We start from the raw sequence: 27,663 nt of genomic DNA, 5'->3' as shown, positions 1-27,663 counted from the left end.
CAAGTCCTCACCGAGCATGCTCCAGGAAATCCAGCTATTAAATCCATCGTAAATCCCAGCAGACGGGGGTGTATCAGAAATGTGGTTCCATATGCGGGCCGTGTGTTCCTAATAACTGTGCCTAAAGGCCTGATCGAGTTACGGTTCAGCAAAGGAAGGAGACAGGAGGGAGACTGTTAGCTTTTAGGGCAAAGAAACATCTGTTCTAGGAGAACCTCCCCCTCCCCCCGAAAAAAAAGTACACCACATTTTACATAATAGATGCTGCTTTTAAGATTTCTTTGGAATTGCCCATATTAAATCATGCTCTGAACTTCCTTAGAAACTATACTTTTTAAAAGAACCATTCTGTTAGTTTTTTGAGAGAAAGCAGAATTCTCCACTCTGAGATGTGGCAGTCTTCATTCGGATAATGGCCCCATGATTTAATAGCTTTGTGACTTTGGACAAATGACTTGATTGCCCCAGACCCTGGTTTCCCCATCTGTAAAACCGATGCAGTCATTGTGTCTGCCATACAGAGTATCGATACCGATTAGATGTGAGAAAACACTTGAAACACAGTGGGAAATAAAGTTAAACCCTTGAAAATGTGACTATTAATAATCTGCAGATTAGCCAAGTGATATTCCGCATGTAAAGTAAAACTTTAAAACCATATTTTTCTGTCCGTGAGTCGGATGGATCTGTAGGCTAGGCACATTAGCGCATTCAAAACAATTTGTGATGTATTAGGTTAAAACGATAGAATGACAACACTCCAGCCTAGGAGAGTCCAAGTAAGTCAGCTGAACCGTGAAGTAACTGCATATCTAAACTGAATTCTAAAATATTCTATGATGGTATGTTTATCATGTAATCTCTTAGTATCTAAATTTGCTCAAAAAGTGTAGGTTCTTATACTTAAAATGATAGTCTGTGTTTAGTTGGAAATGTGTAGCTGAATGATTTTGTAAAATTGAAATGAGAAGAAGTTAAATTTAGGGTCCCTGGGAAAACTCTGTGATTAGATGGCTAATATTTCTTATTTAGTTTAATTGGAAAAAGAAAGTCTTGAAGGATTAAACACACTCAAAAACTTCAATAAATATTGCATAACTACATTATTTATCTGGGTACTGATTTATATATATCTGCCATCTGAGTTAAACAAAAGTAAAACATCCAGAAGTAAAAAACACAGCTAAATATTATAAATGGCTACTTTACAGTCCTTGCTATAAATGCCATTATAACATACAGATGCCCTAACTCCGAGCCTTAAAGATTCTTACTTATCGCATGACCTTTGCCTTACTTCTTCCTCTGAATGCAATGGGAGCCATAAATAAGAACAGCATGGGAGAATGCAAAGCCTAACCTGGAAGGGGATGTGGAGTAAAGTGTAGACACACACTTTGTTATCATGTTGCATAACTGAGTCTTTCCTTTCCTCATTCTATATTCACTCTTCAATTAAGAGTCTATAATCCCACCTATATAAGTCACTCTGCTAGGGTCAGGGTTTAGAGAAGCAGGTGGGGAGATTGAAAGATAAGATACAAGCTTTTTTTTTAATGTCTGTTTTGGAGACGGGGGGGGGGGAGCAGAGGGAGAGGGGGTGGGAGGAGAGGGAGAGGGAGAGGAGAGAGAGAGAGAGAGAGAGAGAGAGGGAGAGGGAGAGAGAGAGAGAGAGAGAGAGAGAGAGAATCGGAAGCAGGCTCCAGGCTCTGAGCTGTCAGCATAGAGCCTGACATGGGGCTTGAACCCATGCACTGTGAGGTCATGACCTGAGCCAAAGTTGGATGCCCAACAAACTGAGCCACCAGGTGCCCCAGATAGGAACTTTTCTATCTCAAGTTGTTTATAGTCAAGTGGATAGATTTGTGCTCCTAATAATTACTCTCCTCCAGAAAAATGATGTTGCAGATTTAAGTCCTTGCTAAAAAGTCATAGGCAGCTGACTTTAATTTTAATATTCTCCTTTACTCATACCCTGGGTTTCTTTGCTAGCTTCTGATTGCTCCCTTATGATTTTTTTTCTGGATTCCTTTAACTCTTCCCCAGATCTTCTTAATCCTTTTCAACAGCATTGTTTATGTATTATAACTAGAATGTGCACTACTGCTAGAGCCAACTCTCATCCCACCCATCCTTGTCCAGCAGGTATCAGTTAGCATTTGCTGTGTAACAAACCACCCCAGAATTCTGTGGATTTAAACAACAATTGTGTGTTGCCGTCATTGTTGTTGTTGTTGTTGTTGTTTTAACAATTGTTCATATTCATTTGGAGGTGTTACTAGTCTGGGCTGGTTCGGCTAGGACTGAATGGTCTAGGATGGCCCCAATCACATATTTATTTGGAGTCTCAAGCATGATAACTGGTTTAATGGAGGCCTCTTTCCATATGGCCCCTCCTCTTTCAGCTGGCTGTCTTAGTCTTTTAAAATGTCAGTCTCTGAGTTCCAAAGAGAAACAAGAAAGAAAGCCTCAGGGTGCAAGTGCTGTATATGCTCTTCATGTGCCTGATTTGCAGCAAAGCCAAGTCACACGCCAAACCCAGATCCGAGATGCCCTTTGAGGAATCATTTCCACATCTCAATGGGAGAAGCTGCAGGGTCATCTTGCCAAGGGGCAGGATATAGAGAAGGGAAGACTTTGTAGCCATTTTTGCAAACAGTCTCTGGTGCTTGGAGAAGGAGCAGTATATATTCTAGCTCAGAAGGATCACAACTCCTCTTCAGTCAGAGCCCATTGACTGGAACTAGGCATGTGGTTCTTTACATGGATGCAGAAGATGATGTAAAGTAGAGCCTTTTGTGCAATTAAGTGTTATATTGTCTCAAATGATAGTTACACCTCACCGTTTTACTCCATTACAATCCAGTCAGGCCTTTGAGAGTTGGTCATACTCAGACACCATGGATTTCCATCTTCAGGCTTTCAGGGATTAGAGGTGGGTCTTCTTATGAGATGGATTTGTGGGAGGTCAGAGTATTGTATGAAGTGGTTTGTAGTTTCAGCAGCAAAATGGTGGTAGAGGTCATCCCCCTCTTCTGTCTCTAAATTCCCATAAAATATTTTACTACTTATGTTGAATTATTGACCTACCTCTTCTCTGCTGGATTGGGTTTCTAAGTTTGGAGACTGTGCCTTACCCACTATCAAGCTCTAGTTAGTGTCTAGTCTAGTAGGGACACCCTGAAATAAATAACAGATAATCCCCTGGGGAAGAGGGAGAAAGCTACATTTAACCTTAGTACCCTCATTTATTCCCTTCACATTGTAAATGTTAATGTCCCATTTAATTGTTTCCTCTCCCTCCCCAAATCACCAACAGAGTCAACCAACATGCTGGACCACCAGATTCCTCCATTAAGTCCTTCATTGCAGCAAAGTCAGAAGAGGGATGCATTTATTCATGCTACACAAGTGTATATTGAACACCAACTTCATGACACACGTTTTATATGACAGATGCAGCAGAAAAGAAAGTATATAAAGTTTATACTTTGCTAGAAGGAAATAACAAACCAACAAAGTAGATTAATAATGGGTATCAGATGTTGATGTAGTTTATGTAGAAAAAAATAGAACAGGTGGAGGGAAAGAAATTCTGGTGGTGGTAGTGGGTGGTATGCCATTTTGTAAACGAGGGACCTCTCAAATATGGTGACATGTGAACAGTGATTTGCATGTAGAGAGCCATGCAGATACCAGTGCACAGACTGGCTCAAATACTGAGGAAGATGGGGAGTCATAAAAGCAAAGGATAGAGAACCAAAGGCTTTGAAAATTCAGTGGGCTTGGGAAGAGGGGTGGGAGAGGGGAAAAATGGGTATCTCTATGCTATGGTCTTTTTTTCCTCTCTCATCCATCATTAAACAGGTATTTCACCTTGATTCCTGTGTAAAAAATCTTTCAGAATTGACTGTGTGCTAGCAAATCATTAATATCTATGAAAATACATATAATGATATTTGGACGTATGTTGGAGATACTGCCTTTCACCAGCCAGAAATAGGTCAAATAGACTTTATAGCTTTTGCTGTTAATTCTTGTCATTTTATGAGGTACATCCCTTATAAAAATGAGTCCTATGTTAATGTCTTGCCTTTATCATAGTTTGGCCTCTCAAAAACATAGCTTTTAGACAAAGTGTAGACTATTTAAGTAGTTCTAGTAAAACCCAACTAACTGTATGCTATAAATAAAAATAAATACACAATCGTCTAATTTAAAATGGCCTTCTTTCATATGGCTTCACATGGGATGATACAGAGGGTTAAGCACTGACTTGCTTTGTGAAAAAACAACCTGCACGGAGATCTTTTCTTTTTTGCAGACTTGATTTCTATAAGGAAAACCATCAAGCACAAAGAGCTGTTTAGGTATGGTAGGAATACTTTAAAATATTTTATTACAAAAGTAACAATAGATGTAAACAATGAGAGCTTTTTAGAAGTTTTTAGAAATACAGTTGTAGTCAATTCCTCCTGGCATTATTTTAACCAAGCCAAACCACCTTTCGTAGGAACATATTCGTTTCTTCCCAGGGTAATTTGGTTAGAGCCAAGTTATTGGTTTCATGTGACTAACTTAGGGCTGTTGTATGCATTTTTGGTCGAAGAAAAAATTGAATTATCATTTTTACCCTCAGTACATAAAGCCTGAGTTTTGGCCTCTTTGTATAAAGGTAGTCCCCCTAGTCCTAGAATTCATAGAAAATTTAGGGATTGGCAGATGCTAGAATGCTCTATGGCTGCTAATAAAATCCATGTCTATTATGAGATAGTCCCTTAAATAATATATAGGGAGGTGCATTGTTTCAAGAGTTTTCTATCTATGTCATCTTTTCTACCTTTGAGAACCCCTTCAACATGAAATTATAACTATTTCCATCTTGGGGATATTTCTTGAAGAGTGATATGTGGAATTCTTTGGTTTCATGGTAATTGGTTGAATCAGGTCTTAAGATTAGTCTTTTCCACTCTAGGTACACTCTTGTCCACGATGCGGAGTCTGTGTATCTCATGTAATGGTGAGGTCCCCTGTGTAGGAGTGTGTATTGAGGCATATTTGAAAATAGGCTGGGGTTTAGGGTTTGGGACTACCTCTGACCCCCTGTCCCCCCACCCCTGCCGCCATTTACTATGTATTTATTGGATGCAGCTGCCTCCAGTTGGACTTAATAATTAAGTAGGCTGAAAATATAAGTAACCTATAAACATATTTGGTATGTATTCCTCCCATAAACCCTCACACTTTAAGAAACTTTTGGGGAAGAAGTGAGTCCTTATTTGGCATATTGGGAGGCTGTTATGGTTATGATAGAAGAGGATGATTTCAGTTTGGAAGGTAGCGTTTAGGGGAGATTCTTTGGTGTCTGGTTTTGCATCCTCGGCATCCATTTCTACAAGCTTAAAGCCTTTGTGCTCATTGCCTAAGAATAGCTGAGAGCCAGCATTTCATTCTTTTGACCAAAAGGGGAAATGTCAGTTCTGTCGTCAATCACGTAAGCTTTGGAATATCATCTACTACTTTGCAGAGGACGATGAAGGTGCCTTGTGGTACTACATCTACTTGTAAACACAGCCACAAAATGCGGTGGGAGTCCAAGTCTTTAAGACTACGGGAAGGAGGTCATCATGAGTCATGACTTCAGAGAGGATTCTGATCCACTGTTAACATTTGTAGGAAACTAAATAGAAGGGAGGGCCCGCCGTTCACCGAGAGGCTGTTTTCATGAGCGCTCGGCATCTGTGTATACACTTCCCCTCACTAGAATCTGTATGTTCTTGTAACCAGGAATCCTTCCAGGGCATCTTCCTGGGCACAGAGCTGTGGGCCAAGTGATGTCTTTAATCCTATGCCTGAAGTCAAAGAATGACTCTACTTATGGGGGATCCGATGAAACTGTGGGTGCTCTGTAAATTTCAGGGAGTGCCTTTCACCCAACAAGGGAACATCATCATTTTCCAACATGTTTGTTACCAATGAAAAGATTTTATTTAAAATCAAAAACAAAAACAAGAGCCCTGACAATAATTTCACACACTGCTGAAGAACAGGGTTCTGCCATTTGATTATACCAGATAAACCTTACACTTTCGCTGAAGTATATGAGTTAGGGAACTCAAGGCAGCAAACTCACCTGACTCAGGTGCAGACCTACCAGACTTTTCTCTGTTTAATCATCAGGCAGTCATAGATGAAAATATTAGGAGACAGAAGGGACTGTGTAAATAACTCAAGTTATTATTGGCACTTGAATTAGAATTTATCTTAAACTTTCCTACAAATGGAGTATTACATGACAATGAGAAAGAATGAAGTCTGGCCATTTGTAGCAAAGTGGATGGACTGCAAGGTTGTCATGCTAAGCGAAATAAGTCAGGCAGAGAAGGACAGATAACATATGTTTGCACTCATAGGTCTAACAGGAGACCAGGAGAAACCTAATGGAGGACCATGGGGAAGGGAAGGGGGAAAGAGAGTTGGGGAGAGAGAGGGACGCAAAACCTGAGAGACTATTGAATACTGAAAAGGAACTGAGGGTTGAAGGGGAAAGGAGAGGGGGGGAAAGAGGTGGTGGTGATGGAGGAGGGCACTTGTGGGGAAGAGCACTGGGTGTTGTATGGAAACCAATTTGACAATAAACTATTTATTAAAAAAAAAAGAATTTATCTTAAAAATACCAATTTACTTTGATAGATAAATGCTACCCAGACCTTAAATATGTTTGTGGCTGATTCCTTTGTGAAATGAAAGTGTCAGTGCACAATGAACTCTTCTGATAAGCTGCTTCACAGTTTTGGAATATATTTAAAGTTAATCTCCAAAAACTCATATATAATGATGCTATTTTCTTGATTTTATTTTTATGAACCATGGTTTTATATCCCATTGTTTATCTGATTTGAAATGGTTGTAATGTTTGGAGAACGTTCATACTGAACCATGCCAAAGCCTTAATAAACTTAGTCTTGAACTAATATTTCAGGCTCATGTGGGATTTCTATATGCTAAAATAGTTTTTAATATTACAGAAATGCAATAGTGACCTTTCCATAAAACCTTAATAAAATTACTTTGTGATATAAACTGCAGAAGAGAGGGGAACTTTCCTGAACAAGCGTATGTATGATTTATCTGCATTTTGTGGTTTATCTTCCATCTCATTTCTTCAGATCCCTTGTGTCTTTCTTTCCCTTTAGCCAAGCAGTAATTTGAATAATTTAAACAAGAGCAGACACAGAATTTTTAAAGACATGTTTTCCCTTTGCACCAGTGTCATTTGCCTGTTGCTAATCTACCAGTCGTCTTGATAATTCTAATAGTCTCGATGTTGTTTAAAAGAAGTTAACAAGATAGAAAGTTTTACCCATAGGTTTCAGGTATTTAATATTGAAAATGCAATTTGGGCGTGGCACATAGCCACTGCTTAGCAGAGCAGTGTGCAGTGGTTTATGACAAGTGTTGAGTAAGAATACCATATCCAGTTTATAAAATTAAAGTGATGGATGTTTGGCAAACAAACTGCAGCTTCCCAAAATTGAAATGTTGGCCAGTATCCTGAAATTGAAATTGTTTGTTTCCCAGAGACTGGCATACGAATGACCAAAAATGACCAGAATCTGAAGCCTGTAGCTTTGACTTTATAATATATTTTGTTCTAGTTTAGAGTGGAAAAAATCTTAATTAAGTGTAGTCACTGTGAATCATTGTTTTCTAAACTGCTTTCTGTGGTCTTTTTGATGGCTTGACTCTTGCAAGACTCTTTCAAATTCACAAATCAAAGAAAAAATGATGGCTGTTTAAGGAGTAGGAAGTTGTGTTTTTCATTAGTTCCAAGACTATTTGCAAATACAAAATTGGACAAGTGTTTCCCAATCATTCTGAAGCTGTTTATCACTTGAATTTTAACCAATATTCCTATACAGAATAAACATCAAAAAGCATTTCACTACATAGTTGCAGTTGAAAGAATGTTTAGACTACTTTGGGTCAGAGGAATCTGGAAAGGGGCTGATAAGATCTAGAGATGGACTAACCCTACTTTACTTTTTGAAAAGTCATTAGAGGGCCATTTATTCCCCTCTCACTCATTGCAACAATCCTCATACAACTTCCAAGAACAGAGGAACATCTCGGTCCTTTGGTGATGAGAAGTGTCTACTCTGAAATCTGAATATGCATAATTTTCATTGTTAAAGTACTTTCCTGGTATTGATTTCAAGTTAACAGTCCTTTTTTAAATACATGATTTATTGTCAAGTTGACTAACATACAGTATATACAGTGTGCTCTTGGTTTTGGGGGTAGACTCATTGTTTAACATACAACACCTAGTGCTCATCCTAACAAGTGCCCTCCTCCATGCCCATTACCCATTTTCCTTTCTCTCCCCCCACCATCAACCTTTAGTTTGTTCTCTGTATTTAAGAGTCTCTTATGGTTTGTCTCCCTCCCTCTCTGTAACTGTTTTTTTCCCTTTCCTCTCCCCCATGGTCTTCTGTTAAATTTCTCAAGTTCCACATATGAGCGAAAACATATCTGTCTTCCTCTGATAGACTTGTTTCATAACACCCTCCAGTTCCATCCACATTGCTGCAAATGGCAGGATTTCATTTTTTCTCATTGCCAAGTAGTATTCCATTGTATATATAAACCACATATTTCTTATCCATTCATCAGTTGATGGACATTTAGGCACTTTCCATAATTTATCGTTGAAAGTGCTGCTATAAACATTGGGGTGCATGTGCCCCTATGAATCAGCACTCCTGTATCCTTTGGATAAATTCCCAGTAGTGTTATTGCTGGTTGGTAGGGCAGTTCTATTTTTAATTTTTGAGGAACCTCCATACTGTTTTCCAGAGTAGCTACCCCAGTTTGCATTCCCACCAATAGGACAAGACGAGTGTTCCTGTTTCCTAAGACCACTAATCTGAACACAGAATGTCTGTGTTACTCCCTCTTCCATAAGAGTGAGGGTCCACACATGCCATCTGTCAGAATGGGGATGGCATTGGTATTGGACCAGCAGTTCAGGGTATTGTTTTTTCCCAGCTCCACCACTAGGACTGGGGGACTCAGCCCAGTTCACCTGTTCTTGACTTCTATTCCTACCAAGTTATAGAAAGAACTCAGACTAACTCTGAAATCCCTGGAAACTTCTTTTATTAATTGTTGCTTAAATGGTATGACTTCCTTCACCAGCTGTTTTGTCAATATGCTTCTTAAACTTGTGGTACAGAATTTACAAAATACTGCAAAGCAATGGGAGGATCTGAGAGAGTTTGCTAAGATGGTTCTAGCCCTTCATGAATTTCTTATCTTTCTCAAGGTCCCATTAGGGTGCAAACAATGACATCTTTCCTCTTAGCTCACGAAAGCTGTAGTTCACCAAAAGTTCAGATGGATTTCATATAAAAAAGCCAGTTTTTAATTCCAGTTATTTAACAAAGAGTGTTGTTAGTTTCAGGTGTACAGTATAGTGATTCAGCAACTCCTCACATTACCCAAATGCTCATCACAACAAGTGCACTCCTTAATCGCCATCACCTATTTAACTAACCCATCCCTCTACCCAGCCCCGCTCTGGCAGCCATCAGTTCTCTAGAGTAAAGAGTCTGTTTCTTGGTCTGTCTCTCTTTTTCACTTTGCTCATTTGTTTTGTCTCTTAAACTCCACATATGAGTGAAATCATATGGTGTTTGTCTTTGACTGACTTCTTTAGCTTAATTTTACTCTGTAGCTCCATCATTGCAAAAGGCAAGATTTCGTTCTTTTATGGCTGAATAATATTCCATTTTACACACACACACACACACCCACACACACACCCACATGTTCTTTATCCACTCGTTAATAGATAGACCCTTGAGGTGCTTCCCTATCTTGGCTATTGTAAATAATCCTGCTATAAACATAGGGGTGCATGTATCCTTTTGAATTAGTGTTTCTGTGTTCTTGGAGTAAATACCTATGGTGCAGTTACTGCATTGAAGGGTATTTCTCTTTTTAACCTTTTACCACAATGGCTGCACTAGTTCCCATTCCCACCAACAGTGTACATCCTTGCCAAAATAATGTTGTTTAAGATGGCCTTTTTTTTTTTAATTTGGTCCAGCAGCAGCAGCAGCAGCAGCAGTAGTAGTAGTAGTAGTAGTAGTAGTAGTAGTAGTAGTAGTAGTTGTTTTTAACCAACATGAAGATCTTTGTGTTGATTACTTTTACATGGATCTTGATAGTTCAACTCATTCTTCCGAGCAATCGTTTTGTAGTAGTGAGCTCAGCTGGGATATATCAGGACATCTGAAGTGCTAGGAGCACCGGTGGAGATGTCTCAGGAGGCACCTGAAAACGAGTAGAATTTTGGAGAGGACCAAAGAACAGTGATACTTCATGGATCACCATAGGAGGGAGAGTGGGAGCAAACAGATGGAGGACAAAAGTGGGAAACCAGTGCATGTGGAAGAAGGATCGATTGAGTATAGGGTGAAGGTAGGAGTTAAATTCTAGAGTGATTAAGAAATCTCAGGAAAAAGATAAGGATATTGCGTTTAAAGCCTTAAAGGTCCAGCTTCTCAGATGTCATTTTGGACAGAATATTTGATGTAGGTTTCATATTTTTAAATATTTGCAGAGAATTGATAGTTAGGAAAGGGTCATATGGAGCACAACTTATTTTTATTATTTAAAGAAAATTGGCCATGGGAGTGTGTGACATAGATGGCCCAAATATGGCTTAATGATAAATATTCCTCTCTTTAAAACCTCAGATGTTTTGTCCACAAAACCTGATTTAATTCATGTAATGGCCATAATTGAATCCTACTTCCTTTCCTGTTTTACCTTGAGGGTTGGTTTCAATTAGAGCAGAAGAAAAATAAGAATATTTATCATGGCTTAGTCACACTTATGATTTCATCTGAGTAAAACATAAGCAACCACATTAATTTTATTAAAATGCCCACCATAGATATTCCAAAACAGTGCTATAGGGCAACTAATGTCATGGACTAAGTGGTTAGATCCTGTTGTTTTAATAAAACTAAGTTTTCTCTGTCACATTTAGAAGACTCTAAAAACAGAGCTAATAAGCATTAAAGGTAACCATGATCCTTTTAGAGTGAAAATTATGAAAGCATTTAAAAATAAATGCAAGAAGCTTGAATTTTGTTTTCTTTTAGATAACATAAAATATCTCCTGATTTGGAAGCTGGGATAACAAGCATCTGTGTGGGTGAATTTGAAGTAAGAAGTTGAATATTGATTGTAATATAGGCATTTCTTTTATGGAGGTAGTCCTTAGTTTTGGTTGAAGTACCTCTTATTAAAATAGCTTATATATAATCCCAAGAAGAGACAACTTTCCCTCATTTTGGTTGGAGGCTATATCCAAATATTTTACTGAATGTAAGGAACTTTTCATCATGAGGATCAAGGTCAGACGGTGAGAGTTTAAAATGCTAGTTCTTAACCATAATTTGAGACAATCTAAGCTTTCTGAGCTCCACTTTCCACAGTCTGCGGTTGAGTTATGTATTCCAACTTAAAGAGAGCTTGTGAAAATACTTGGTAAAATGTAACTACTAAGCGGATGTCCAGGGCCCTTATTTTGAGAGCTTTGTGAAGCCTGGCGGGTCAGTGGCAGCCGCCAGCACCTGCTTTCAGAGCTGAGTGGTGACCGGAGCCACGTTCTTATCTCACTCCTTAACGACTTCCCCTTCTCTTGCATAATGAGAATGTCATTTTCCTCGTCTCTGGGTCAGGCCATTAACTTCTTCCTGGTGTCTCTGAAACTTGCCTGAAACCTTGTAGCATTTTAAACTATGCCGGGTCAAACTTTACCCCTTAAGAAACAAAATAATTGATTGCAGACACATCGGCCCAAGTGATTTTCAGCAATTTTGCTTGTTGGTGCGGACACTGGGGATCCAAGGGTTCGTCAACAAAGGGGCAGGGAATTTTTGCTCTTTTTCCCAGCCTGCTGATATGGCTTCAATTAGAAGTTGGAGACATTTGCTAAAATAAAATACGACACAAACCCTTGGGAATTGCTTCACATCCGACTTCTCTGACCTCTGATCTCCTTCCCATTGCCTCGGGGCTTTGTGAGAGTGAGGGATGTTTTTCAGTTTCTATATAAGCAATGGAAGCAAACACATTTTAAAATAATCCAGTAAGAGCACACATCATATGAAAGGAACAATTATTTGGAGGCTGTTGACCTTACCAGAATTGGGCAAGCATTTGGCATCTTGAAAGTCTGCTTTGCTACTGAAAAGCTGTTCTAGAAATGTCACCGTGTCATTACCTTGTCAGTTGCTCTTCAATACACAATAGGAATACATTGTTTCTAATCTTATTTGGAGTCATCTGAATGTGGTTTTAATTTTTGGGAAATAAAATCTATTTCAGGAAGGACATACAAAGCTTTTAAATAACATCTACATTTATTTGAAGCCCAAATAATGTTTAATTAAAACAACTGAAGCTAGAAGGGATCAGAAAAATGACTGCTTCAGCCTCTGAGACTGTTTCAGTCTCCTTACAGACAAGGAAATGAAGGCTCTGAGAGCTTGGGGACTTTCTCAAGGACACACAGTTCGTTGGGACTGAGCCGGGACCGGAATCCAGGTCATCCATCTCTGACCCCCTGCTCTTGCCGTTCCGGCAGGCTGTACAGGTGCTGTTCATTTAATTTTGATTGTGCAAATAATGAAATAATTCAAGTCAGACCCAGTTGTTTAGTGTGTGGCCAAATTACTTAACCGTAAAATCTGGATCATACTAATTCACTTTTGTAATGCCCTATCAGAAGACCTATTTCAAGTGGTGTGACCATTGGTGCTGGTGTTTCTCAGGGGAATGGCAGTGAAGTGTCCAATGTTCAGTCTCCTGGCCTATCAGACAAAGCCAAAGACAGTGTATTTTCTAATATGTACACCTCATTTGATTTTTTTGTATTTTTGTCTTTCTAAGTAAACTCTCTGCCCAGTGCATGGGTCAAACTCATGACCCCAAGATCAAGAGTGGCAGGCTCTACCGACTGAGCCAGCCAGGTGCCCCGTGGCAGTAGTATGTACACATAGTCTATGCCCTCTTACTTACAGAAACCAATGCACAGTAAGTTTTCTGCCTCGTTGGAAATAATGACTAATGATGACACCACATCTAGAAAAAAAAGAAACCAAAATCCTGAAAATATGACTGTTCTTTCACAAATGAACTGAGGTTAAAGATTTTGCTTCTTTTTCCTTTCAGACTTAGTGTATAAAAATTGTATAAAAAACAAAGAAGAAAGGTTTGCAGACCTTTGAAAGAATTTACACAAATAGAAAAAAAAAAATCAACCTTCTAAAATCTTAAAGTCGGGGCGTTTGGGTGGCTCATCGGTCAAGCGTCCGGCTTTGGCTCAGGTCATGATCTCACGGTACGTGGGTTTGAGCCCTGCATCAGGCTCTGTGCTTACAGCTAGCTTGGAGCCTGGAGCCTGCTTTGGATTCTGTGCTGCCTCCTCTCTCTGACCCTCCCCTGCTCCCACTGTCTCTCTGTCTTTCAAAAATAAATAAAAACATTAAAAAACATTTTTTTAAACCTTAAAGTCCAAGTAATTGTTTTTTCTCACTATCTCTAGGAGTTTCATCTCTGCCCTTAGTTTAAGCATTTGAAGAACGGAGGTAGAATAATTTTCAACATGTAAGTAAGGAGATCATTAAGCTTGTGTGAGATTTGAGTTTATTTGGATTATATCTCCTTGACCACAGGTTATTTTCAAGTCGGGTAGTACCTCTGTGTATGTGAACGTTATAAAAGCTGGTAGATTTGGATACCTTTTAGCTCAAAACCTAAGGAAAAATGTTTTCTCCTTTTATGGTCGGGACTCCATTTCAATATACATGGTCTTAGGCTTTATCCTCTTCTTCTGACTCCTGTGTAATAATAGCAAAGGCCTATTTATAAATTTGCTTGGAGAACACTTAAATATCAGGAATCTTGATTAAATTTAAGAGCCCGTTGTCTGTGTGTGTTTATTTTAATAGGAAAATCGTTTTTAAAATAAAGGATTTCTCAAGCCCTTGAATTTGCGCGTGCTCCTAGTCCAAAGCAGTTGCCCTGTTTCTGTGAAGTCCTGTCTTGCAGTCCTCAGACTTATCCCGTATACCTGCCTGAGGCAACATTCAGATAGATTATTCAAGCAGAGATAAAATAAAAAGCTTTCCTTTGAAATACTCAGATAATTAAGGCAAAGTGAAGCCTCTAAAGAGAGCTTTTTTCTCTTGACATGTATGATTCATGTTGGTGATGCTTTGCCTAATAATTGTATCAGAGCAAGTCCAAGGGCAGATGAAGGGCAAAGAATGGAGTACTGGGCACAAGAGAGAGGAGGACCTTATGAGCAGTCGGGTTTGCTCTTCTCTAAAGAGGCAAGCTCTGTGGAAAAGAAAACCACATACCTCCTGAAAACAGGACTAGGGTGTGTCCCCACCTTTGAGATCCCAGGAACCAATCTGAGCCATCCTCAAGCCGACCTCAGGGGTCAGAGCATAAGGATGGGACACAGCAGAGGTGACATTAGGATGTACAGTCAGCCAAGAAGTGATGCATAGGCTCAAGCAACCCCAGAACCAGGTGAAGAATGGAAATTCCTTCTACAGGCTGAGTTCCAATTGGGTACCTATGGGGGTGAGGGGGAGAGCAGGGTATGAGTTGGGGCAGGAGCTTGGGAACAGTGTTTCAGGATCTTGGAGAAAAGGGCAGGTGCACACAAAAATGGGACTGATGGGCATGTGGGCAACAGAAAAAGACTTTATTGGCCTTGGCCTTGGTTGTTTTTAGGTTTGGTTGGGAGCTCCTTCACGGAGTGTTCATTCATTTATCCTGTGTTTACTGAGTGCCCTCACGATACAGCCAATCCCTTACATACGATGGTTCAACTTAAATTTTTCTGCTTTTATGGTGGTATGAACGAGATATGCACTTAGTAGAAACGGTACTACAAATTTTGAAGTTTGATCTTTACCGGGCCAGTGCGATACACTACAACACTCTCGTGACGCTGAGCCGAACCACAGCTCCCAGGCGGCCATGCAGTCACGGGGTAAACTCACAATGCACTTGTAACCATTCCAGAGCCGTACAACCGTTCTGGTTTTCACTTTCAGTCCAGTGCTTAATAAATCACATGAGATATTCAACACTTTATTATCAAATAGGCTTTGTATCAGATGATTGTGCCCGACTGCAGGCTGATGTTAAGTGTTCTAAGCATGTTTAAGGGAGGCTAGACTAAGCTATGATGCTTGTTACAGTGAGTGTATAAAATGCATTTTCCACTTAATAATATTTTCCACTTATGGTGGGTTCATGGGGATATAACCACATCCTAAGTCAGGGAAGGTCTGTAATAGTGAACAAAAGAGGCCATCCCCAGAGTTCCCCCTGTAGTGAAGACACAGGAAAACAAATGCTTATAGCATACAGGAACTTCGTAAGTCTTGGCCCTGATGCTCTCCAAAGGGGAAGCACAGGATGTTGAAGTGAAAATATGGGAGTGGTACCTAAAGTTCCTCTTGCTGATAAAAGATAAGCAGAACTATCCAAATTTAAGACAGAGGTTCAGGAAGGGGGGTGGAGGGAGCACCTGGGTGGCTCAGTTGGTTAGGCGACTGACTTGATTTCACCTTGGGTTGTGATCTCATGGTTCATGGGTCCAAGCCCTGCATCGGGCTCCACACTGACAGTGCAGAGCCTGCTTGGGATTCTCTCTCTCCTCTGTCTCTGTGCCTTCTTCTGCTTACGCACTCTCTCAAAATAAATAAATAAATATGAGGGGAAAGGTTCAGTCATGGAAAGGGAAGAGAAAGATGCAAAAGGCTCAGTATATTTGAAGAAATGAGTCAAGTCTGGTAAATCCAGTGGAGAATGTAAGTGGCAAACAGCTACTGTCTCTGGAGATGACACCGCTTTTCAGTGCAGCTATAGGCATGTTTCTTCTAGAATCCTCATGTTGTGTTTTTTGTTTCAGTTGGTTTTTTTTTGGTTTGTTTTTGTTTTTAAGTAGGCCTCATGCAGTGTGGAGCCAAACATGGGGTTCAAACTCATGACCCTGAGATTGAGACTTGAGCTGAGATCCAGAGTCGGACTCTTAACCCACCAAACCACCCAGGTGTCCTTAGAACCCTCATGTTTTAATGAGATCTTTCTCCTCAGGAGTTTTGTTCATTGCAGCTTCTTAAAGATTAAGTTTGCTGGGTGAATCTTTTTTTTTTTTTTTTTTTTTTTTTTTGAGATTTTAAGTGAAATACTAGGGTTTATAGTTTGTGGGTATCAGGGACCATAAAGCTTTGGAGCAGAAGAAGGAAGTACTTAAAGTTACTTGGTAAGTGACTTCACTGTCTACATTGTAGATTAAATAAAGAGCTGAGGTGTTGAGTGTTGGGTTATGTCACCCTTTGTTGGCTCTCTCCACATCATCTGTCACCCTGAACTAGTTTCTTCAGACTTAACCCTTAAGGATGAAGCTTGTAAGGAATGGTTGAGGAAATTACCCATTTACTTGAGGCCAACTTGGTGTCTACTCTTGATCTTGGTGGGAAAGTAAGGACCAGGAACCTGAATTTCTATATCCTTGATTTGCAGAGAAGTGTGCATTCTAGGTAAATGGACTGTCTTTATTTCCTACCTGAGCGGTAATCCCAAATGCCTAGCAGGTCTCTTTCTCAGTGAGCTTGTCTGGGCCATAGACTAAGATCCAAAGATCCTGTTTCCTTTTTTTTTTTTTTCTTTTCCCCTTCACCTTTTCCTTTTGATGAAGACTTGATCTAAGGCAGTTGCTCTTAAATGCTGTTGTGTGTGACTGACATGCTGGCCTGGTGGACACACCATGAATTTTTGGGCCCCACCTCAGATTTTCCAGTTCAAAGGGTCTGAGTGAGGCCTGAGATTTTGCATTCTAATAAATTCCCAGATGATGTTTACTGACTGGGTACTGCACTTTGAGAACCACTGATCTAAGGCAAGTCCATGTGACCTAGGCCTTCTCTGGTCTTTTCCTTATGCTCCTGCCTTGAGTCCCCAAGAGACTTGGATCCCCACCTTGGCTATCCTGATATTATTATCAGTAACTCAAAGAGTGTTCTAATTAAGAAGAAACTAAGGCTAAGGGAGAAGTCAATCCAAGCCCCCATTCTCATAGTTCCCACCCTGGAACCCCTGGACTGTAAGCACAAAGCTGTAGACTGCTGTTGTAGCTGCACAATCAAGAACACCACGAAACAAGACCCAAGAGAGATTGCTGTTTGTAGAATTTATGTTTGAGCTCCATCTAAAGGTACCTAAGGGGCTTATTGTGTCATATTGCCATTTTGTTTTTATTCCACAGACCTTATCAGAGCCCTTATTGTGGGAATGAGAAGGGCTGAACTCTCTTCAAACGCTGTTGTGTGTGACTTAAATCTGCTCCTAAGGGAGAGGCTTTCTGTGCTGGTAAACTGGACACACCACACACCACCATATATTCTGTTAGTTCTGGGCTGGAAAAGAGGGACACATTCTTCCAATTGTGAGAAAGGGAGGGGAAAAAAGAAAAAGCCCAGTCCTTGTGTAAAAGTATTTCAGATTTGCCTAATTATTTTATTTTGCAGGACTGCTGTAATTCTTGGGGCTGATTACATTACTTTTGTTTATCTTACATACTCAGTAATAATAAAACAAGTCTTACTGTTGACTGTAACTCCTTTGTCATTAAAAAGAGGTACTCTACTTCAGAAGCACAAAAGACATAAAATGCCTTTACTTCCCAGAATTTTTACAACATGTAAAAAAATGTCTTGCTAAAACAGACTTGAAGTTAATTCTTATATTCCTTGCCCCAGGTTCCTACCACACACTACATTTTTACGTATTCTAGAAGTCGATTTATTTTGCATCCTATCAAACAAAAGCTTATTTCTAGAAGCCATGTCTATAATTCAACTATAAATAAATATCGTTGGTTGGCAAACTGTATCTTTTTTTTTTTTCTGAAAGATCAAAATACTAGTAAGCCAGGAACTCCCTAAACATTCAGGAAAAGGACACCGCGGAAGACATCAGGCGCCCAGAGCTCTTAGCTTCTGCCACTGAGTCCTCTTCCAGTGGTGCTCCCCAACGCTGGGTGTCTGCCTGAGCCCTTCAGTGGGAATGAACTGTGTGGAAAGAGGGGAGTAGTAAGGTGTCATCAGGTCAGAGAACCCCAGTCACAGACAACTCACACTCACCCCATTCAAGGGCTCCTGGGGGGCTGGCCCGTGAACTCAGATGTCATTTTCAAGGAAGTTGTTGTAGGCAAGCAGCCAATATCCAAACAGTCTTTTGAAACCAGTTCTTTTCTTGGAAAACTATATACTTCATCATATTCTGATTTCTTTGAAAATTAAATTTTATGTTAGCAATTATCATTATATTCAAATTAAGTTGGTCTTAGATATCCCAGATAACCAAGCATTTTCTGGGTTTTTTTTTAATCAAATTCTTAAATAATGATGCATATAATATTGTAAATATCACCTAATACATTTATGAAGGCAATTCATCTTTGGGGCGTCTGGGTAGCTCAGTTAGTTCAATATCTGACTCTTGATTTTGGCTCAGGTCATGATTTCACAGTTCATGGGACTGAGTCCCCCATCAGGCTCTGTGCTGACCAAGCATGGATTCTGCTTAAGACTCTCTCTCTCTCTCCCTCTCCCTCCCTCTCCCTCCCACTCCCTTCCTCCCTTATTCGTTCCCTCCCTCTCCCCCTCACCCCTCTCCCTCTCTCTCTCTCTCTGTCTCTCTCCCTCTTTCTCTCTTTCTCCCTGTCTCTCTCTTTCTCCCATCTACCCACACCACCCCTCTCCTCCACTTGCACTGTCTCTAAAATTTAAAAATAAAGGGAATTCATCTTAATATTTTTATTAATCTATTTTGTAATTATTAAATTTTAAGAAGTTACATTTGCCCTTTATGATTAATGTTGAGCAGAGGGAAATAGAGACAAAGACCAGATGTTTGCTGTTCTCATTTTATTTCTCTTCAGTTTATGTGTTTTATAAACTCCAGTAAATTATTTTTAATCAGGTAGTGCCTTATTGATTAACTTATTATATATTTATGATAAATTTTATAGATTTATGTCAAGGGCCTTAGGTTTTATTTTTTTATTAATAGTTCAGGATTCATTAAATCCAGCATGACCATAATCTGTTTCACTTCCAAATACAAGTAGAGGTTTTAGAGTTAATACCCAAGTTTTAATCAGTATTACTGAGTAACTCCTTCCTAAGAACCAGTCATAATTGGTGTGTGTGAAGGCTCCCAATATACACTCAGGGTTTTAAATGTCAGAAAGAACACTCCACAGTTTTATTAGTTTCTTCCTGCTCTTTCATCTTGCCAGGAATTCTGGTAGAAAACACGGACATTATTTAAAAAATTGATTTATTTAAAGAAAAGAAGACAATGTCTTTTTCTCTTTAGTGAATATTTTCTCCTGAGTATAATAATTTATAGTGACTCTAAATACTTTAAAATACAGAAAGTATTAAAATATCAGCTAAACTTCTATCACCGAGGCATAACTACTATTTGTGTTCTGGTATACGTTTTTCTAATCTTTTTCCCTCGTTAAAAAATGCACATATGTGTGAGCAGTGTGTATAGAACACATAAACATTTGGATCATTCTTGGATATAATTTTGTAACCAGCTTTTTTACTTAATAGTATGTTGAGAGCATTTATATTTGTTTGAGTTGTGACTGTTTTTAGAAACTCTTCTAAATTTGCCGTTGTTCAGCAAATAACTATTCATTCAAAGCATTATTTTTAATGAGCACAGAATATTTAACTACTGTAGTATATTTAACCAATTGCTTAGTGAGGTTTATATAAAGAAACTGTTTTTCTGCCTTGCAGTAACACAGTGTCTTTGTGCATGGATTTTGTATGCATTTATGTAGGATAAATCTTACTGGTAGAATTACTAGATCAAAGAGTATGGGCATTTCAAGCCTATAGAAATGGATTGCAAAATTCTTTTTCACCAAACTCTCAAGAATCCCCTTACCCCCAACCCTCCACAGCATTGCCAGTATATTATCATTTTCTTAATCCTGCAGCCTTTACGTGCTTTTTGAAAAGGCTACCTAACGGCTTGATGAAAACGGAGCTATTTTTAGCTAATGGGGAAAATTGTCATTAATGATGCAATATATCAGTGTCAAATTCGATTCTCACTTGAAGGAAAGCCATTTATTCAAAAGCTCTGGGTGATCTGATATAGCTGTCCATCTGTTTTTAGAAATGTAAGGATATCTTATTTAAAGATTGAAGAGCAAGACGTTGAAATGTGCTTGATAGCTAACTAATTGACTTTAAGTCAGTGGAAATTTTACCCCAGCTCTCTGTGTTCTGGAAAACAGCCTTATTTGTTCTGATCATGAGGTCACTTAAGGTCATGGGTTATTTGGTTTAATGAGATTTGTATGGTTGGATAGGGAAGGGATTAATTCTTAGTAGAACATTTTTGTCATAAGGTTGAGTGTAAAAGATAAAAGTTATACTTAAGGAAATTCACATGTGAGCTGTGGTGCATTTTTGTTTGAGAGCTGTATGTTATGTGAAAGCAAGTAATTCGTTGTTGAAGCAACAGATTCATTTGTTCACAAATAGAAACAAAAAATGGAGACAGACTTGGTTGATTTGGGGGAAGCTGCAAGGTTTATTTCAAGTTTGTATTTATTGCGAAGGTGCACAATTATTAAAAGACCCTGGGATCCTGGGAAAGATGTCTGCAGAAGTATCTTTATTCCTTTCCTTGGGTTGCTGCCAAAAAATTACCACAAACTCGTGTTTGAAAACAACAGAAATTTATTCTCTCATGGTTCTGGAGGCCAGAAGTCTGAAATGAAGGTGTTTGCAGGGCACCTTTTTCCAGGTGAAAGGGGAGAATCCATCTCTTGACTCTTTGAACTTCCTGTTGAAACTTTCTCTTTCAACACTCCTTGGCTTGTGGTGACATCTCTCTAGTCTCTGTTTTTGTGGTCACATTGCATCATCTTCTTCTGTGTGTTACATTTCCCTCTTCTTCCCTTTTATGAGGACACTTAAGACTGCATTTGGGGCCCACTTGGGTAATCCAAGATAACCTCCCCATCTCAAGATCCTTAACTTAATCGCATTTACCAAGTCTTTTTTTTTTTTTTTGCCATGTAAGGGAACACTCAGATTTCAGAGATTAGGATGTGGTATCTTTGGGGGGCCATTTTTCAGCCTGCCATACCCAGGACCTTAAATATACCTGATTTCATGTACTTCCTTCTGTTGGGATATGTCCAGAAACAAAAAACTCTTTACCAAAGTTTTGACCCACCTTGTCAGGAGGAGGGGGTGGGGGATTGGCAGAGTTGACTCCATAGTTAGTTGATCTAGCCTACCTGGGATAGCTGAGGTCTCATAAGGCTTGAAGACCACCCTTCAGGTCGAGCCAGAGAGACAAGACAGCAGATTTAAAGATGCAGGGCAGAGTTGGCCAACAAATAAAGAGCTGTTCTTCCTCATTTCTCAGCTGAATGGATGAATGGCTAGAAGGTCATCTTCATGCGTAGTGTGCATGTCTTACTTGAATATTTTGGTCCCTATAGTCTGCCTGAGCTCCCTTGTTGACCTCATACTAACATTTTCAATTTCTCCTCATCTTCTTTAGGAGCTTTTTACCACTTGCTATGAAGCAAGTCCATCTAGGACTCCCTCCTTTCTTTTTTTTTTAATTTTTAAAATATTTTTATTTATTATTGAGACACAGAAACAGAGCATGAACATGGGAGGGCCAGAGAGAGAGGAAGACTCAGAATCCAAAGGAGGCTTCAGGCTCTGAGCTGTCAGCACAGCACCTGATGCAGGGCTTAAACCCACAAATAGCGAGATCATGACCTGAGCGGAAGTCAGACACTTAACAGACTGAGCCACCCAGGCGCCCCAAGGGCTCCCCTCCTTTCTTGTCCCCTCCACAGTCCAGAGAGCTTTTCCTCTGCAGCCAGTGCAAAGCTAATCTCTTACAGTTGCATAAGAATTGAGAAACAATGAGACTATTTAAAAGCCCACTGGCCTCCTTCCAATGGCTGCTCACTCCAGTGTTTACTCTGGAAAAGGTGCCCAGTTATATATCCATTCTTTGTGTAAATTCTCCTTCACTTCCTGTGTCCTTCCAGGTGAAGGAGGACCCTTTCCTGGGAGCTGGGTATGGAGAGGCGGTGCTCTAGGGAGGTGGAGGAGGAGACTGATCCTTGAAGTGTCTTGTGAGATGTTAGAGGGCAAGCCAGAGAATTTGAGAAGAGGAGGCTTTGGCATGTCCAAGAGAAAGCAGTTCTTTTTTATCAGTTAGCTGGTAGGTGGAGCTTTGAGATGGTTTCAAGAAGGACATAGTTATAGAGTAGCCATTACCCCCACCGCCCCTTGCCTTTTAAAATAAGTAGCTATCCTTTTAACTTTCTCTGGAGTCGATTGGACTGAAACATGTACCTTCATTTGTTCCCATTTTAAAATCAATTACCTATATCAAACTGCTGTTAAAGGCTTAGCCAACTTTTTGAGTCTGTAGGTCAGAGTTGTACCATCTACATAAAATAAGCCAGCCGCTGCCCCTAATGTTGAGCCCAATAAAGTATTTCATAGGCCATGTAAAGAACCGCCCTTGCCTGCCAGTTTAAAGTTGGGAAGATTCAGAGTATTCCAGTGTCATTTTGTGAAAATTGCCTCTTACCTTGTTCAGAACCCCAGAGCTCTGAAAAAGGAAGCAGTGAAATGAGCTACCACCACCGTTGCAGATCTCTTTAGAGATTAAGGTCAAAAATGCCACCTTTCCATCAGCCCCCACTCAAGTCCTTCCCACACTGAGACCATTCTGATGAAATTGGAAACAAGGTAGAGATGAATATTTTAGTGGTGAAGACAGTAATGAAATCTGAGAGACATCATGTCCTGAGGACTACGTCGTGTGCCCTTTCACTGAGAAGGTCCTTGGAGAACCAGTTAAACCAAAGAATGGTGACGGAAGTTGATATAAGCTTTCTTTTCATTTGTGATATGAGCATTTTATATCAGAAGCCTCTCATTACTATTTTCTTTAAAATAAAAACGAAGGGAAATCTTAAAAGAGATGGTTGGCTAGAGTGAGAAGATGATGGGAAACACATAAAACTCTGCCAAGGAGAAGTGATCTGCCTACTGGTTTCTGAAGTCCGGCTGACCATGGAGTTTTTTCATCATTCTTTAATGCTATGGCTTAGTCCCTTGATTATCTTGCTGATTATTCTTGTTACAGATAATTCTTGTTATAAATCACTGAATAACATGTCCATGATAGCCTGCGGGGGGGGGAGGGTCTGCAAGTCTGTATTGCTCTGCAGATCTATTTTATGGCATAGAAAGCATGAATGCACACCATTGCACCAGAAGCTTGTTTCTAAGATACCTTGAGTGAAGGGGTCCTGTGTGTGTGTGTGTGTGTGTGTGTGTGTGTGTGTGTGTGTGTGTTTCTATCCCCAATACAGACACTGAGAAATAGACATGGCAGACACAGAGAAAGACAAACTGATCAGAACAGAGAAAATTAGGAAGAGAGTCCCAATTACAGTCATTTGGGGGCAGACAGAGTCAGAGCCAGGACAAAGCATCTCTCCCTTCTCCCATTGTCTGCTGCCTGGTTCGTTGTCTTGGCTTTATTTACAAGGAAAGCCTTGGTGCAGATTAACGTAGGGCTGCTGCCAGCCTCAGCAGGGCTGGTTAGCATGACCTTCGTGCCTTCACCAGCTATGTTAGCCTGGTCACGGATGAGTCATGGGGTCATTCCTCCTTCAAACAGCAACAGTTGCCATTGTAAGGAAGCTACCTTGAAACGTGACCTACTGTGTCGTTCGTTCTTCTGCTTTCAATTCTTTGGGACTAAAGAATAACTGCATCTGCCTATCTGTAGGATTTCAACCTTTGTTTTCCTTTTGTGAAATATTTATTCTTTCCTATTTACCCAAGCAGCACATAAATTCAAGAATATATTCCTATAATAAAAACGTCCACCTCAGAGATCACACTAAAAGGTACCTTGATTTTCAGCCCCAATCTTTATGTCCTCCCCAGAAGTAGTAGGGTCATAAATTTCCAAATGTTTTAATAATTTACTTATTTATATACACAAATAGGTACCTAGAGAAACATATGGGTTTGTCTTGTGTATATTTACATAGGTGGTATTACACTATTCATGTCCTTCTGTAGTTGTGGATTTAGGTAAATGGTATCACACTGTTCATATTTCATATCATCCTGGGGCTTCCTGTTTGTGTTTGATGGTATGTGCCAGAGACCTTTTACACTCAGATTGACTTCCTCTTCTAAGGTATGCTAGGATATGCACATACTAGACTTCTGTCCTTAATCTCTTTAGCTAGTGAATTACATTGATCTGCTTTCAGTGATGAAATATCCTAAATTCTTCATTTAGCAACATTCTGGGATAGATTTATTCAAGTTTTATAATTTTCTCTCTGTGAAAGTTGAACTCTGGGGTTGGTTGGTGTTTTGTTAACCACCTTGTGGTGTTATTGGCAGGACTTAATCGTGGGGCTTGTTTGTGAAATGAGTCGGATAGTAATTTAACTTTGTTTCTATGTCCTAGAAGAGTGGTAGGTATGTCAGATTGCCTTTTCCTTGAAAATTTGATAGAACTCACCTGTAAACCTCTCTGGGTCGAATCTTCTTTTATATTATCAGTTTCTTCCAAGGTCACTGTTCAGTTTATTCTTCATTTTTGGGTCGACTGCATTTTAACTTTGAAAAACCCATCCACTTTATATAGGTTTCCAGATATGTTGCTTAAAGTTATACATACTTCTAGTGCTTTCTTACCATCTTTGTAACAGCACCTCCTGGTCATCATGAACCATGTGAATTTATACCCCTTCCTCATTCTCTTTCTTCACCCATCCTTCTCTCTCCCCAATACTTGCCAAATGTTTAATATATGAGTATTCAGAAAGCAATTAACTTTTCATAAAGTTTATTTTGAAAGAGCAAGCACAAGTGGAGGAGGGTCAGAGAGAGTGAGAGAACCCTAAGCAGGCTCCACACTGACAGTGAGTAGCCCACCGTGGGGCTCAAATTCATGAACTATGACATCATGATCTGAGCCGAGATCAAGAGATGGAGGCTTACCCAACTGAGCCATCCAGGCACCACAGAAAGCAGTTAACTTTTACTGATCATTTAAAAATTATTTTTGGCTACATATGACATACCAAGGTTTTGATGTGTAATGCTTCCACTTTTTATTTCTAAGAAAGGTGACGACTCCTGCCCATCCAACCACCCTCATGCTCGGAGTGTAGACTTGTGTAACCACCCACTCCTTTGGAACCTCTTCTATAAATAGGGCCAGGTTCATGGCTTCTTTTTTTATCTGATGCCTTCTGATTAAAACATGTCTCTTATTATTTTATATGTTGTGAAGAGGGAGGGGAAGCTTTCCAAATGATCACCTCTGGTTGATCACCTCTTTGTTGATATTATAGTTGACCCTTGAACAACATGGGTGTTAGGGGCTCCACCTCTCCACATGGTCAAAACTTCATACTAACTTTTGACTCCACCAAAACTTAACTACTGATGTCCTACTGTTGACCAGAAGCCTTAGGAATAACATAAACAGTTGGTTAACACATATTTTGTATGCTACATATGGTATATACTGTATTCCTACAATAATGTAAGCTAGAGAAAAGAAAATGTTAGGAAAATCCTAAGAGAAAAAGTACTATGCTGTGTTTATTTAAAAAAAATCCTGTGTAAGTGGATGCATCCAGTTCAAACCCATGTTGTTCAAGCGTCAACCATGTTTCCCCAGGTTTAGAGACAAGGAGAAGCGAAGTTGGAATCAGATGAAGGAAAGAAGGGAAGAGAGACAATTTTGGGCTTATTCTATGCATCTGAAGAAGAGCTTTGATAAACGTAGAACATGATTAACCTTTGATCTTTACTTGTTTTCAAATTTTGTATGCTAATGAGATATTCTTTTCTCATTTTTAGATCTTGAGTATAATCATGGCCAAACCTTACGAATTTAACTGGCAGAAGGAAGTTCCTTCCTTTCTGCAAGAAGGAGCTGTTTTTGACAGATATGAAGAGGTAAAGAAGTGTTACTAATCTTTTCTCTCAAAACATTCTTATAATTATTTCATTTTAATTACAGTATTGAGTAAACAATCTTTGACATAAGTAAGAGCATCTTTGAGATTTATAAGTTGGAAAGAGGCAAGTTAGGGGATATAATGATACTGTAATTTATTGAGCACTTACCGTGTGCCAGATATAATAATGATAATGATGCTATAAATTATTGAGTGCTCACTCTGTGCCAGACAGTGTTCTAAGCACTTGTGTATATTGTTTGTTTAATTCTTCACAACAACCTTATAAGGTTGTTGCTATTATTGTCCTGGTTTTACAGATGGGTTTCATGTAGTAACAGTCTTTGCTTAATGAAGTGCTTTTGGCAGACTTTCTACATAAAACTTTATATTTGTTATAAAAAGAATGGTGATTGGACTTTGTGCTAGTCATTTGCTTTGCTCATTTCATTCATATAGAACCATTGGACCAAGCTTTGCATGCCCCTGTTTCTACCATTTATTGTTTGTGCCCTTGCAAGGCAGCAGTGGCTCCAGACCCGCTATAGAGCAGGTGCTTGGGGCCACCGATCTGTTCAGAAAGTTTAGGTTAGTGAATTGAAGCCTCATTAGCAATTATAGATGCATCTTTTTTCTTAGATTGTACTTGAATTTGAGGTCAGTTGGGGAAGAGAATGTGATGAAGCTTTCCCTCTGAGGCAAAGTGAAATGTGAAACTTGTTAAGACTTCACCGAAAGTCAGAATCAATTCCTCTTGTGTGGAGAAGGAGGAACCCTTTTGCCCTCCTGGTGAGAATGCAAACTGGTACAACCACTCTGGAAAACAGTACGGAGGTTCCTCAAAACATGAAAAATGGAACTACCCTACAACCCAGTAATTGTACTACTAGGTATTTATCGAAAGGATGCAGAAATGCTGAAGGAGCACATGCGCCCCAGTGTTTATAACAGCGCTATCAATAGTAGCTAAATTATGGAAGAGCCCAAATGTTCATCGACTGACAAATGGATAAAGGATATGTGTGGACATATACATACTGGAATCTTACTTGGCAATCAAAAAGAATGAAATCTTGCCATTTGCAAAAATGTGGCTGGAACTATGTATTATGCTAAGTGAAGTCAGTCAGAGATAGACCAGTATCATATGATTTCACTCATATGTGGAATTTAAGATACAAAACAGATGACCATAGGGAAAGGGAAGCAAAAATAAGATAAAAATAGACAGGGAGGCAGACCATAAAAGACTCTTAAACACAGAGAACAACTGAGGGTTGCTGGAGGGATGCCAGGTGTGGGGAGGGGCTAAGTGGGTGACAGGCATTAAGGAGGACACTGGTTGGGATGAGCACTGGGTGTCATGTGTAAGGGACGAATCACTAAATTTGATTCCTGAAATCAGTATTGCACTATATGTTAACTAACTTGGATTTAAATTAAAAAAAAAAAAAGAATTAGTTCTTCTTGAA

The 27,663-nt window shown here is 39.5% G+C and overlaps 1 protein-coding gene across 2 annotated transcripts in view; it reads left to right on the top strand.

The window, feature by feature from the left end:
• PLCB4 (phospholipase C beta 4) overlaps positions 1-27,663 on the top strand; it is a 402,177-nt gene that overhangs the window by 221,456 nt on the left and 153,058 nt on the right. Inside the window, exons 4-5 of one of the 2 annotated variants that reach the window (XM_029917447.1) lie at positions 12,545-12,676; positions 26,091-26,189. In XM_029917447.1, coding sequence (XP_029773307.1) covers positions 26,106-26,189 — 84 coding nt within the window. In that variant the 5' untranslated portion in view covers positions 12,545-12,676; positions 26,091-26,105. The remainder of the gene's footprint in view (positions 1-12,544; positions 12,677-26,090; positions 26,190-27,663) is intronic. The other variant, XM_029917446.1, reaches the window with a different exon arrangement.

Source organism: Suricata suricatta, chromosome 12 (genome assembly GCF_006229205.1).
Source record: "Suricata suricatta isolate VVHF042 chromosome 12, meerkat_22Aug2017_6uvM2_HiC, whole genome shotgun sequence".
Lineage (NCBI taxonomy): Eukaryota > Metazoa > Chordata > Mammalia > Carnivora > Herpestidae > Suricata > Suricata suricatta.
Note: the sequence above shows the minus strand (reverse complement) of the source record. Positions and strands in the feature narration are given on the sequence as shown.